The sequence below is a fragment of the Carassius carassius genome, chromosome 10 (genome assembly GCF_963082965.1).
Source record: "Carassius carassius chromosome 10, fCarCar2.1, whole genome shotgun sequence".
In the NCBI taxonomy this organism is placed as follows: Eukaryota; Metazoa; Chordata; class Actinopteri; order Cypriniformes; family Cyprinidae; genus Carassius; species Carassius carassius.
Window position 1 is genome coordinate 16,332,673 of NC_081764.1, and position 15,475 is coordinate 16,348,147.

Here is a 15,475-nt window from a genome sequence, read left to right on the forward strand (position 1 = left end):
GTTTGGTTAACTTTGGATACATTTTTTATTTTAATACCGTGCAGTGCACAAAATTAAGATTCGAGAGATGGTTCAAGTCAGTGCTCAATAAATGATGATAAGTTTAGAAATGTTGTGCATCCACTTATTATTAGTGTTTCATTTTAGCATGCAAATGAAGGGGAGAACTTCAAGATATCGGCCCTAAAAATCGGCAGCACATATCGGCCATCGGCTGACTCTGACCTCTAAACATCGGCATCGGCATCGGCTATAGAAAAACCCACATCGGTCGATCTCTAGTTATGACGCAACCGTTAGCATATTTTTACAAAACTGTTTCTACGGGGCCATAATGTAACATAGAAGGTAATGGAGCACTTTATACATTGTCGTGTATCTTTAGAAATAAATAATGGACAAATGGAGTCTTTAAACGCCTCAGATGTAAAGTTATTCGCTGTCAAAGTGACTCCAAAATGAATGGGAGTCAATGGGATGCTAACGCAAGTGAAGTTCTGCTACAAGATGGCGGCACGCGGCCGACTTCAACTTGGAATACAATACAATTCACTTACGTCATAAATATGCTAATTAGCGCATGGCGTCATCTAGTTCAGTTTCTAGTTTATTTTTATGAATTAAAATGTTTCAAAACATCCCCCCTCTGTTTTTTTCACAATTCGCACCCTGAGTATACTTTAATTAACAATCAATATTGACAAATTTAACTCTCTTCTTCTCATCAAGGCTGCATTTATTTGATCCAAAATACAGAGATGAAAAAAAAATATATTATTCTGATTTATTCAAGAAAAAAAAAGGAGCACAACTTTTTCCAACACTGATAATAAATCAACATATTAAAATGATGTGACACTGAAGGCTGGAGTATTTTTTTAATCATTTGAAATAGAAAGCATTACACTATTGCACTATTTCTGTATTTTTGATCAAATCAATGCAACCTTGAGCATAAAAAACTTCTTTAAAAAAACAAACAACATAAAAAATCTTACTGATCCTAAACTTTTAAACGGCAATGTAAACCGGTTTCTTCAAGAGATTTCTACACAAACAGAGATTTGTGCACACACAACCGCAGTCACACAGACAACAAACACACACACATACAGCGTTGTACGTGTTGTGACAAGTTGTCAGCTGCAGTGTGTGTGTGTTTGAACAGAACAGGGCTGCAGGCTAAGGCTGTATTCATGTCCTAGCATGGCAGGGCGGGTTGGCCCAACGCTCTGGCGCCTCTGGTCTTGTCCCACCTCATACCTGACATGTACCATCACGCCCGTTGCTTCTCAAAACCTGTTTCATTAGGAAAGAAATAAAATGTCTTTTTCTCATCTTTGGCGCAATGATAAAAATACCTGTTTGCCGAGTTTGGAAAGTGAAGCATTTGAAATAAAACAGAAGTTGAGTGTAGGGTGCAAAACTTAATCAGAAAATGCAATTCTGTTCAAAAGCTAATTTCACAGGGCATTGCTGTTCATCTTTGCTTAATATTTCTTGCTAGAAGTGTTGGGGGCTAAGCAGCTAATAACTCATTATTGCATGCTCTTTACACTGAAACACAGAGGCAATAAATGGTTGTCTGTGGTGGTGCATGTTTGCATGACTTAGGAAAATGTATGCAACTATGGTTTTGAATAGTGAATCAATCAAGCCACGATTTTGCTCGTCAGGCCTGAAAGCTTTGCATGGTGTTTATTCATATACACTTCATTTGATTCCAAAGAGGAAAATATGCACAAAAGGGTGAAGCAAAAGAACATTTAAATGCAATTGGTTTTCAGACATCAATAACTTGTTGTGTTTGTAGTGCATTTGGAGGAAAATTCATCATGTTACCAACCCTCATCAGATTCATACTTTCTCTAGTGATGTAAACAAATGCCCCAATGCTTCCTGGCACTAGTTAATGCCCTGTGATTAAATTATATGCTTTGGAAATATGATCTTTCCCAGAAAACGTGTGACAAGCTTTGGTGTAATTATGCTGGATTTCCCCTCATTTTGGTCGCCCTGAGTGCTGGCAAATTTTTTCCTTACAGCTACCTTTATTTCTTCTTTTGATGAAAATGGTGCATTTCTCTTCCTAATTCAAATACACTCTGAAGGTGTTGCACAAAAGATGGGATTTAAGGTCATGTCTAATAAGTATATGCTGGACCTTTTCAGGTAGCACTATGCCATCTTGACTGCATGAGAAGATGGAGATTATGATTGTGCAAGTGTGCTAAAGCAGACTGGTGCTGAAAAGACTGATCTTCTCTTTGACTCAGTCCAGCTCTACCGCTTGCATTGTCTAAAAGCACAGTTTATCTTTTATTGTTCAATGACACAAAACAACAAGAACAACAGTTCTCCAAACAGAACCTGTCAGAGATCCAGATACGCCTTTGTTTGAAATCATTGCCCTATCATAAATATCTTTTCAACTCCAGATTTTTTTTTTTTGGTAGGTAAATTAACCTCTCCCTCCTTTTCTTTCTTCTTCCTCTGCTTGCTTAGGTTTTAGGGCTTAACCTGGCAATGTCAGACAAGTCTTGACAGGCTCGTTGACACAAACAAGTCTCAGCTCCATCTCACGAGGCGTGGGACGGGCCTGCAGATGTTCCATGGACAAGTTGCATCTTGCCACCTTTCGCTGGAACACTCGTCTCTTTGAGCGCTTCTGTCCTCCCCCAACTTCTATCCTTGTTCTCATCTCCTTGTCCTGCGGCATTATGAGAGACGCAGTCGACAAGCTTTACTCAATGAGCAGGGAATAGCCCCTTCGGCACTGAAGGGTTCAGTAGGAAGGCATGGAGTATTTACACGAGTATTACTGACCCATTCTACTAATCCCCAGCTCACTTCTTGAGACAACAACTCCAGTGGTCGCATTCCTTCGCTCACGGCGTTCTTAACAGGTGAACCAGTGGCCAAACAAAACCGTGCCATAATGTTGGAAGCAAAATGGAGACTCTGCTCTAAAGGACATCAAACAAAACAAACACAGAGCCAAGAAACGTGAACTGAAAATGATAGAGGGGATGTGTTTCCTCTGAAAAATGAAAACGAACAAAAAAACAAGTTTGTGTATGATGTGTCTTATCATTGACATCAACAAAAAAGCAGGATTGCAAAAGCTTTCCCGTAAATCAGGAGTGGTAGGATGCAATGCCAGGAAATGTGTGTGGGTGTGTGTGTCATGGAAGCCAAATTCAGGATAGATTGAGCTGCGCATGAAGAACAAGCGTGGGTTACATTAAATTAACAACTGCCTTTCGTTTGGCTAAATTGTTATTAAATTAAAGGAAGAGATATTCTCCACAATGTCCTTTGCACTGTGAGAAAGGGAAACATGAATGACGTCTAGGGACGTCTTAAATGAGACAACCAAGGGTGTGGTGTCTTTCTCACACCCAGAAGTCTGCTCTAAGTACTCTAAGGTGTCTGACAACTTCTGCTGTACTGGTAAAGTCAAAGAGCAAGGCAGACAAGGGCTGCTGTGGGAATAGGGTAAATGTCACAATCCCACACTGCACTGTAGCCAATGAGCACTGAGCAAATCACAAACCAATCTCCGCACAACTTGTTTACTCAAAGATGTGAGACAGTATTACTGCAGTTGACTCACTGGTTTATCAAAATCAAAATCTGCCAAATTCAAGATCAATGAGACATTAGTTTATAATGTCTGGGATCAATTAGCCTAAAATAATCACAGATATTTATCTAATTTAATGTCTGTGATTAAATAACTCTTAAGATAACCTTGTCAGAAATAAAATGCATCACATTTGGCGCAAAATGACATAACCGTCATTGTTGTTATTGCTAACACTGTGAAAAATGAGGAAACGAAGATAAGATTTAAGACCTTAAGTAGCTAGCAACCGCTAGGGAGTGCAGTCCAACCGAAAGCCACTTTTTGGTTGACAGACACCAGGTTCCTTGTTCCCGTGCTACTACAACTAGCTTAGCGGGTTTAGTCAGTATGATTATCAAGAGGTGACACCTATCTATGCAAAACTAAGTGACAGTGACACAGCTATTGTAATGCTCACTGATGCACATTATTTCCGCTATGTGGACATAGCGGTTTATGAAAAAGATACAATGCGCCAGCAAACAACTCACCAGTAGGGGTCAGTCATGGCTCTTTTCAGATAGAATTGTCTTTTTGTCTTTTAGAATTTCCGAAAATGTTTATTTAATAAAAATAAACAAATAAACTGCATATGATTGAAACTATTCCAACTAATTTTGTGCAAATAGTAAAAGAAGACAATAAACCCCAAGCAGTAATCTATTGTGAAGTAAACCAGGCAAGTTTAAACCTATACCTGCCTTTTTTCTCTTGGTCAGGTGAAGTTTTGTAACTGGAAACTTTCATATAGATCATAGAAGTGCCTAAATCTTAGATCAGACAGGTAAAAACTTTACTATCCCCCTGGTAGAAGAACCCTTGACACCAGAAATCAACTACTTTGTGTAATGTAGAACCACAGTGCATTGTCATAGTACAACAAAACACTCAATTCACAGACCACTGCCATGTATAAATGGGATGAATGGTTATGAGTGGTTTGTGACCAGAGGGCAGGAGGTCCAATTTCTCCAAAAGGAAATATTTAGTTGTTGCCCTAAAGCCAGACACTTAACTCCAAAATAGACTGAAGGGACAACATGCTCTCCTCTCTATGCTCCTGTATTGGTTTGGCCCCAAAACCTTACCCCGTGAATAGTTACCTGAATAATTTTGGGGGTAGTTTACTAGCAATATTTATTTTATAATAATGTATCACACATAAACAGACACTGTGTCTTACCGTCCAGGTGGCTGATTTGGCTGTGCTGGACTGTTGAAAGGACACATCAAAGGTGTGTGGGCCAGCATAGTCTGTGTTGGATGGGATGGCAGGTGATGGAGACAGGGCTTCGAAGGTGGAACTGGGCTGGGAGTAGGGTGATGGTGCCGTTACATTGTTCTGAGCATGCTCGTTGTTGTAGGGGCTGGTGGAGGTGGAGCCACCATTTTGATCCATGCTGTTGAGAAGCCCCAGGCTTGTATACTGTGGCTAGAGGAAAAACAGAGTATTTTTTATCAGTATAAACTCTTTTCAAGTTTTTACGGTATTAGACGTGTCATACAAACAAAGACGCAATATTCATCAAAACATTAATGAGTTGTTGCCACAATACAGCTTCTTTTGATGTTAATACACCAGGCTATAATGTTATGGTGGGCTTAGAGAAACAGATGATGTGCATAACAGTCAGTGCTTGGCAGACCTAAATAAGTCTTTGTCCAGTATGTTCAAGTCAGAGAGAATTAGGGCTCTTAATCAAACTGTTCCTCAAATAGCCACATCTGTGTACTTGAGTAAAGAAAGGCAGTCCTGTTACAGCCACAGATATATCAACCATGACAGAAGAGAAGGATTACCACAAGAATAGTGATGCATTATGTAAAAAGGAATCATTTACAAGTTGTACATTTTCAGTTATACTGTTACTGGCCAAGAGATTTATCTAAAAATGAACACGATCTAAACTATTGGAAATAAATCCAAGCCATGATTAAGTATATGATGATCCAAGAAATTTCAAGCAGCCTAAAATCTAACAGGGACTAATGGGGTCTTAAAATGTAGAAGTAGCCAATTCTGAGTTCATTTGAAGTGTCATTTATGACATTCTTTAACCCAGTCGTTTTAATTCTATATATAGGTGTGAAACTGCAGTTGATTACAATGTAAACAACCATCACATTTAGGACCAATTAAGTCTTTAGCTCGCCTTAATTGCTCTAGGTTGTTGGTGAGGTCCACAGGAATGAAGACTCTAAATGAACTGGAAGATGCAGTAATAACAAAAGGATGGGGTTGGCAGTAAATGGGCGAAACACAGTTCACACGGCTCCTGTTGCCTTGTTCTAGAGAATGCGCTGAGAGGAATTAAAATGACTGTCATTTGAGAAAAAAAAAATGTTCTGGAGGTAAGCCAGCCTTTTCCAGCCCCACTCCTCCAGTCCATTCCTTTCCATTTATACACGCCACATTCCTGGATGAGGTGCCATGGTTGTATGGCTCTTTAGACCATCATTAATCTTAACTGAGTCCCTTGTTTATTTCAGGCATGGATGGAGACAGCTGTCCAGCATGCACGCTTATTCCTCTTTCTCTCTCTTTTCCTGTCTCTTTCAATCCTTCACATAAAATTCTCCTGGTGCTGCTGGTGGCTCGGGTGAATTGCCAGTAGGCAAAATATACTATAAATGTGACTAATGCATACTAAAACAAATCATTCATTTATTCCTTAAAAAGGCTGGAAACAAATATTTAATTTTTAAAAAAAGTCTTAAAAGATTAAATATAGCTTATTTATTTTTTTATTTTTTATTTTTTTAAGATAATTATGTATTTTGTACACATACACACCTGAGAGTAGGTCAAATCACTGACCTCAGAATACCTCTCTAACAGTGCCGTAGGGAATAAGAAAAGAGGTGTCATTTGTGATGTACAGACAGGGGTCATTGTGTGTGTTTGTGTGCCACGAGTCTGCTCAGCCTCCTGGAAACAATGAGTCTCAGGCTTTTAAGAGCCTATCTGAAGAAACAATAGACCAGGTCTATTGGTTTATGAAAAGAAGCGTATTGTAAGAGCAGACGGGCATACCCACACAAAAAGAACCCAAACATAATAGCTGTACCCTCCAGCCTCAACAGTGCTTCTTAAGTACACACATCCTTTACAACGAAGCAATCAGGACATAATGGAATCTTTTAGAGACAGTAAGGCAATGCAAGTCAGTGTGTTTCTGATCCCACTATGGAGGTGTAGGGCAGTGCGCAGTCTGCTTAAACACATTCGCAGTGCATTAGCATTTGTTTGAAATTACAATTAAAGTTGGGCTCTCACAGAGATTTTAAACTTACTTAAACTAGTTAGAAGAACAATCTACGCCTGTAAACCCTAAAAAAAAAAAAAAAAAAAAAAAAAAAAAAAAATGCATAGGAAAAAAGTAACAGCTATTAGAAAAAAACAATTTCTTGGTAAAAAAAAAAATAAAAAACAAAAACAAAAAAAAAATTAGAGCAGGGATTGTAAACTATATAAAGTAACGCACTGCAAAAACATCTTTGCATATTCATGTATAGTTTAACCTCAGGAGCTGGTCTCATGTATTGTAGTAGTAAAATGTTCAGATGTTTGCAAACATTCTAAAATGAGTTAATTTTCACACACAATTGCACTTTGTGATTTATTTGAACATACAATACACATCTGTGAAATTTCCAAATTTCTGAGACTCATTAGAGCTACTCAGTGCTGAAGGTTGCACTGATAATAAAGTGAGGAGAAAGTTTATCAACTGTGCTAAATACAAAGAAAAACTTAAGCATTATGCAATTTTTTGTAGACAAAAAACATCAAGTACTACAACTTTATTATTTAGTCCACCTTCTAGATCATATTGTGATTTCCTCTAACACTGTTTTATCAAATACTATTCCTCAACAATGCAACAACGAAATACCAACTGCTCTTAGAAATACCAGCCTGTTTATAGCTTCCTTGGAGAGTGATATAATATAATATAATATAATATAATATAATATAATATAATATAATATAATATAATATAATATAATATAATATAATATAATATAATATAATATAATATAATATAATATAATATAATATAATGTAATATAATATAATATAATATAATATAATATAATATAATATAATATAATATAATATAATATGAACAAGTTACAAGCTCAAAAATTAGAGCATGGCACCAACAACAAAATGGTCATGGGTTTGATTCCGAGGAATTGCATGAACTGATAAAAACTGCTTCAGATAAAAACGTCTGGCAAATGCATAAACGTAATATTATAAAAATCCTTAATATATAGAGCATTTACCAATCTGTTTTGTTTCCAAGCAAAACCCTCTTCATTGCTATTCTTGTTTCAAATATACATATGGCCATTTTAAAAATAAACACAATCTTAAAGTTAAATGTTTCTTGAAAAATATCACGGCAATATAATAAAACGATTTCAATTTCGTTCAATTTCGTTCAATTTCGGCTCCAACGAATTCCAGGGTAAAAAAATAAGCATCTCAGTTGCATCTTTTAACAATGCATTCTAACAATGTGCTGTTGACAGATGTCAGCAGTGCCAGCATTACAGTTGTTTTTCAGCCTCAAATGGTATAAGTTTTTGTTCCTGATTCCACAAGATGAATTCTAATGGCCAAAACCACTAAATTCTAACAACTACTTAAGTCTAGAGTTTGAGAGGAAAATGAGTGCCCCTAACTCAAGAGCAGTCACAGGAGGTGAGGCTGCCCTGGCCTGGGGGGTGAAATGGCTGGCATTCCTGGGTGTGTTCCAGTGACCTGGGCAGTTTGTAACCCGGGATGGGTGTTGAGAACATCTGTGAGGCCTTGATGAGTGACCACAGGGATAGAAAACATTAAGCACTAAATTGGGGTGGGGGGTTAGGTGGGAGTGATCTTATTTTCTTCTCACTTCGTACCCAGTGGGCTGGGCAGAGCAGATGATTGTATCTATATCCTCCACAGTTAAAACAATTACAATTCCTAGACTTCTCAGGATCACTTTGATGCACACATTCTTCAAAGCGGCTCCGCAATCTATCACTCAGAGAAGCGGGAGTTAAACCTGAAGCCCTTTTGTTGAGAGAAAGCTGGACGCATCTTAAGAGACAACCTGCTGTCAAAGAGCAAAACCAAAACTTAACTTAAAAAACTAAATAAAAAATAAATAAACATAAAACAAATCCAATAAATTACCAAATGTGATTTATTTCAACCATCATTTAAAACATTTGTGGTAAATCAACAATAACAGTACCATATTATTTCTCAAATTCCTTGCACCTCCATTTCTCCACTTACAACACAAAACATGCATGTCTACGGACCTGTAACCCCTACCATGATTAAAGAGAGTGAGAAACAGAGCGTTTAAAAGCATTAAATCAAAGCTATATGGGCAGTGGATTGGTTACCTAAAGCCAGCTTTAAAAACATAAGCTTGAGAGGGGGGTAGATGACCGGACTGTGTTTCTACCAACAGGTTTGTCTCTGAGCTAACAGTGTTGTGTTGACAACAGCTTTGTGCAAGAGAATGGCAGCACTGAAATCACAGTCTGAACTACCACCTGTCAGGAAGGAATGGGAGTGCTTTTAGACAACAAACACAGATCCGGACAAGATTTTAGAAGGCTTACAACGCTCAAGTTATAAACTTAAGTTGCATTATACTTAAATTATACATTATACTAAAAGTTTTGTTTTCATTCAAATTGACAACTCATTCAACCGAATATTTTTTTTTTTAATTAAATAAAAAACAAAAAATTTTTTGAAGTCAAAACAGTATAGTTTTGGGGGAATGATTAAATGTGCTTTTCATACATCAGTGCTGGCATATTGCTGCAGTTCAACAAAATACGAAGAGATTCGATAAGTATCATCCATGACAATTCAAAAACACATTAGCAACCTGACACGAAAATCAAGCTTAGCTGTGAAATCATGATCCTTTTGTAACCTCACTCAATTAAATGTGCTTAAATTATTCATTGTTTTTTTTCCTTTCCTGATAAAGATATGCAATGACTTGAAATGACTTAAGTGCAGTTGCACAAATTAAGCTAAAGAAATGCTTTAGTGCAACTGCACATATTAAGCTAAGGGAAAAAGTATTTATACACACCCACAAAAAAAAAACAAAAAAACAAAAAACAAAACACCCCTGCTGCAACAGTTTGCAAATAAAGGTAAATGAGTGATATAAGCTTAAGTAAAAGTAGAGTCCATTAGTACTTTCTCAAAGCAAACTGCCCATTCGCTGCCCATTGTTCTATACAAACAAGATTATCAGTCTCACCGTCCAAGACAAATACCAAATACCTTGACTCAACCCAAGAGCAGTACTCCGTAGACAAAACAGCAGCTAGGCAAACCATTAAAGCAATACACACTGATTTTCATCTGTATAGACGCACGTCTGATTTTTCACTCCCATTATCACAGTTCAAACTAATGACTTAATAAATGCAAACATTTCAGTTTCTAAGGTGTCAATATAAAAAAAATGTTGCATGTGCACAAAGAATTACACAAAGAAATCAAAACCAATAATTAAGTCAAAAAAATCAACCGTCACATAGATTCAAATGCAAAGGGTCAGACTAGGACCACAAATCACAACATTTTCATAAGTAACAGCATCCCCTCAAATGTTTTTGGAAAACACAGTGAGAGGCGAAAAAAAGAAGAAAAAGAAGAAGAAGAAGAAGAAGAAGAAGAAGAAGAAGAAGAAGAAAGACCGTACACAATATATACCCCAATGCCTTTACAAGGCCTACTTTTGATGCCAGTCATTTCAGAGGGTTCCCTGAGAACCCAGAATTTAGTACTGGGACCAACTCAGTCTCCAGATGGGCAGCGGTAGCACAAGGGCCTTACCTCACTGTATGATGTGGGAGCATTGGTCTCCAGGTACAACATATTGGCGCTGAGGTTGAGCAGTGCAGCCGCTGTTTGCTCCACAGTCTCCAGGATTCTTACCCCTTGTTTTTCTTCTTTTATGCCCTAAAAGTGTGATGTGGGCTACAGAGGTGAACGGGACAGGCTTAAAGTCTCTATAGGAATTCAATGGGATTGCCATATATACCAGGGACCCAAGAGGGAGGTCCTGAGAAATTACCTGTCCAATACCACACCCTACTTTTGGGAAGGTGTTGCCTGTGTTCTGGCTCTTCCTTTAAGATTTTACTCTAAGGAGTTGCGAAGCACTAGACCTATTTGATTTCCAATGCAACTAGCCTGTTTAATTGCCATTGTTTTTCATTATTGCATATATTTTTGTTTTTCACGTATTAATTAGATAAATACGTGTTTTTAATGTGATTTTATTTACTTACTGTAAATGTTTCTATTTTTAAAACAAGTAAAAAGTGACTCAAACCCTAATTAAAACAAATTAATCTGTGCAAGTGTGATAAGCAATGAAATGGGCTCTAACACCTCACAATCTTAGTTTTTTCATATTTATATATATATATATATATTGACATTAGTAATGTCAGGAATTATCTCAGGTCAGCCTTACTTGTTTTTAATTAAATAATGAAGCACATTTAATAAAATAAAAATCTAAAGTACCTACATTTATTTATTAACAAGATACTTTGAAAACATTAATGATTTTAGTATTTGATGACATGATAAAGGGGGAATATATGAAGCATAGAATTGAGAGACCCAGTAAATGACTTTGCACTGAGCCTCCAGATACACAGTTTTCTCTTGTTTTTGGAGGGAATCCTCTTCATAGCTCTAGAATGACCTTAGAGCACTAAATTATCTCCAGTAGTAGCATCCATAGCCCCTGTCTGCATAAGAATGAGCCCCTCTCCACCAGCCAAAGAGCCTCCAGCACAGCCCTGACAGTCTCATGAGAAACAAAAGGACTACAGTTGACAGCTTGTATCTATCAGAGATGACTGGTGTAGATTTGTTTTGAATACACTAATGTTATTTCAGATATGGGTGAACCAACCCACTTCTTTGTGAATATTTAAATGTCTTCATGTTAGATTCATCAGATTATACAGAAAGTTTGAGGTACTATTGTAATTTTATGCAATACATAAATGAAAGGCAACCACCAAAAAAATTTGATATTGATAATGACTTCGATACTGGTTCCTGAACGATATTTTTTTTATACCAATTGTATGAAATCCATTTTAACAGGAGTACATTACACATTACCACATAAAACTAGTTTTATCTTTTTCAGTTTGTTGAGGTTTTTACATTCAAAGACTGATCTCCTGAGCTACTGCACAAAGTAACAAAATGTAACGACACAGTAAGTCAGTGCAAATAGTTTTCAGTGCAAAATGAAGAGTTTTAAGTCAGTATGTGAGGATCACTGCTGCATGCTTTAGATCTTTAAATCACTCAGCAGTTCTTCAAAAAAAATGAGCATGTCCACTTTTTCAGGAGACAGACAAGCCCTCTCTTCAAGGATTATGTCCCCAGGACTAATGTCCCTAGGCTGTTTACACTAGTGTGTTTTCATTTTATGCGTAGCTTAGACAGAATCATCATTTCTGATTAACACTGATTAATGCGATCTGCCTGTGTTTTCTCTTGCGCGATTGCTGTTCTGACTCTGAGGAGTTCATTTGCTGCTCATGTCAATCATATCACATGTTCATAACCCACCCTGTATCTGACATCAAGCGTGAACGCTTCGAACAAAACATTTACATGGATGAAACATGAAGCTAATAAACACGCGATTATGACTGTATATGATCTAATAAACATGCGATTATGACTGTATATGATCTTCTGCCTTTTTTAATAACAATACAGGGTGTTTACATGAGAAATGCTAAGCAGGTGTAGCGATTAGCTTGATATAAAAGGCTACAAATAACATATTTCTGCAACATTATATGACCAAACCCCTCTTTAGATCGCAATCGAAGGTTATTACAAACTCTCAGTGGTGGTTTAAAGTGACTTTTGAGTCACTTCATAGACTAAGTTCTACCAGCCAAATGTGCTAAACTCGGTCTGTTTACCAGACTGAATAAAGAGGAAATTGCTCACTTTGTATTCCTAAAGTTGGCAGTCCCATCCCCATGTACAGCAGTCTTATGCCACTTAAGCCCCTTTCACACTGCACGTCGGACCCGGCATATTGCCGGAACATTGCCGGGTCGCCTTCTGTGTGAAAGCAACCACGTCCCGGGATTGATTCCGGCATTGAACCCAGGTTGGGGACCTAGTAACATTGCCGGGTTCGACCCGGGACCAGTGCTGTGTGAACAAAAGCCAAATCTAATGCCGTGTCGAAGTGATGACACACGTTAAAGTGCGACTCTTTTACCGGCGGTTTTGAAGGAAGATCAACGTTCGATGAAAAAATTTGTGCAAACTGTAATGAAGCAGAGATCAGTTTGTTCCTCACTTTCCGCGCTGACGCCGAGATCGTTCGCTTGCTTCAGTGAAAGTATAACGTGCCTAACGTTTTTGTGCCTAACAAAAACACTGGCTACAGTCAACAATAGTGGTTAAGGCCCTAACTGCAGTAGCACTGAAATCACTGGCCGGGCGAGGCTAATAGCCTCAGACCTGTAGCACCGAGGCCAAATCTGATAAAAATCTGAAAATCACTAGAGCTGAATATTCCATACTTACTTACAATAAACAATTCATTATGCAGTGTCTACAAGACATTTACTATTAATCATGTTCTCAAAGGAAAATATGAAAACCTGCTAATTAAATATCCTGGAAACAAAGCTGTAGAGCTCCATCACTTTACTATAAATCTATAAGAATCAATGTTACTACACCGTTCAAAAGTTAAGAGAGTAAGATTTTTTAAAGATTGCATTAAAGTGTGCATTAAATTAAACAAGCGACTGTACAACAAAAGTTGTGTACTATTTTAGGAAATATTTGTATTTGAATTAAATTCTGTTCTTTTGAATTTTAAATAAAGAATGCTGAAAAATGTATCCACAAAAAATCTTAAGCACAATTTTCAACATTGCTAATAAATGTTTCTTGAGCATCAAAAAAAAACAAACAACAAAAGCATAAGAGATTGAGTTTTCGAAGGATCATGTGACACTGAAGACTGGAGTAATGGCTGAAGAAAATTCAGCTTTGCCATGACAAAAATAAATTACATTTTTAAATATTACAATATATAAACAGTTACTTTAAATTGTAATGTATCACAACATTATACAGTATTTCTGATTAAATAAAAAAAAATATATATATATATATTCTAGAATATTTGTCTGCACTTTGATTATTCCTATAACCTAAGATTTTTTGGACTGTCTGTATGTTTTATTAACAGATGTTAATATGTAAAAATGTTTTTAAAGTGTTTATTGCACTGCCTTGAAAGGCTACTCCTGGTCAAGAAGTTATTTATGTGTCCCATGGGGTCAGAGGTGACAGAATTAAAGGACAGCCTCAGGTGGCAATAGTCACGGTGCACCAAGGGCTGGACCCCTAAACCTGACCCACCTACAAACACAAATTATATCAGTCTACCGTCAGAAGTAGTAAGCCCCTAAAAAGGTTTGGCTTTAGGGAGGCATGGCCATTCATAAAATCAAAAATAGATTATATTTGATAAAGACAGATCATTCCCACATGGCTGACAGTTCTGGTTATTAATTGTACACGAGGTTGCATGCATTGAGGCTTTCATTTTAAATTTAGATAATGGTGGCCTTTTATTTATTTATTTATTTATTGTCCTATCCACTCTTACTAAAGAGCACACGTCCCAAACACCTAAAACAATCTGAAAAAAGATTATTCTTGTCAAGTTAACTCCTATCCGTGAGGTGAATATTCATGCACACATGTAAGACAATTAGGCTAAATTAGGCAATTGCTGTCAGGCAACAAACAGGCTCTCCAAAAAGGTGGTGAACCCGACTGAAGCTTCCTGGTGGCTCAGACAAAGGATGCTGCACTTAGATCTATATGGACACTTAAAGGACTGTTTGGGCTTACAACTCTAGGATTAGTGAGGTGTCATGTGTCAGGTGGATAGTGTTTTGAAAGACACCTGTTCAAGAAACTCTGCATATCCCCTTAAATATGAGTGAGAAATAAAAGGGGGTAAGAAATCAAAAAAATTTTTTTTGGGTATATTGGCTAGTGTTTTAAGTGACACCTGTTCAAGAAACTGCAGGAGTGAGAATCAAAAGAAGGGTAGATGATTTATATGAAATTATTTTTCTGGTTATATGACTACCTGACACATCATTCCCTGTGGTGATTAGATCGGAAAATAATTATAATAAAATAATAATTGCATTCATTGCTATTTGTTTTCTCTTCAGCAGATTTACTTTTGAAAATCCGTCGATGTGGCAATCTGCTTTAACGGAGTTCACTAGCTGATGGGTAACAGTGCTATAGTTCAAAGACTCAACACCTGTGGACATCAGAGAGCAAAAGTCAACACCTGCACTCTGAACTTTAGAATTGTTTTACAGCATAATTGGCGCTAGTCCTCACTATCCTGTTTTGATCCTTGTCTAGTCTTCAAGGGATGGTTGCATTCTTTTATATTAGTTAAAAGTTATTAAATCATCATGATGTCTGACCTTAATAAACGTTATCCTTTCAGCTAACTGACCAGAAAAGCATGCAATGCACAAAGTAAAGTAAGGGCTCAAAGTAAAAACATTTGAAAAAAGAAAAATGTTACAAAATGCCAACTCTTACACAATCGTACCACAATGTAGAGCCTTTAAAAAAAACTAGGTCAAATGTCACTGCTGTAATTTTCAGTGTGAAAAACGTATAAATATATATTTAAAGATATTTTAGTAGACACTTAGTTTTCTTTTATTTCTTCCTTTATTGTTGTATTTATA

At 37.0% G+C, this 15,475-nt stretch overlaps 1 protein-coding gene across 13 annotated transcripts in view; it reads right to left on the reverse strand.

Moving 5' to 3' along the window:
• LOC132151886 (tumor protein 63-like) overlaps positions 1-15,475 on the reverse strand; it is a 45,740-nt gene that overhangs the window by 18,551 nt on the left and 11,714 nt on the right. For 8 of the 13 annotated variants that reach the window (XM_059560382.1, XM_059560383.1, XM_059560384.1 and 5 more), the window contains exon 4: positions 4,812-5,060. In XM_059560382.1, coding sequence (XP_059416365.1) covers positions 4,812-5,060 — 249 coding nt within the window. Of the gene's footprint in view, positions 1-4,811; positions 5,061-10,502; positions 10,693-15,475 lie in introns of those variants that run through there. The other 5 variants (XM_059560393.1, XM_059560389.1, XM_059560392.1 and 2 more) reach the window with 2 other exon arrangements.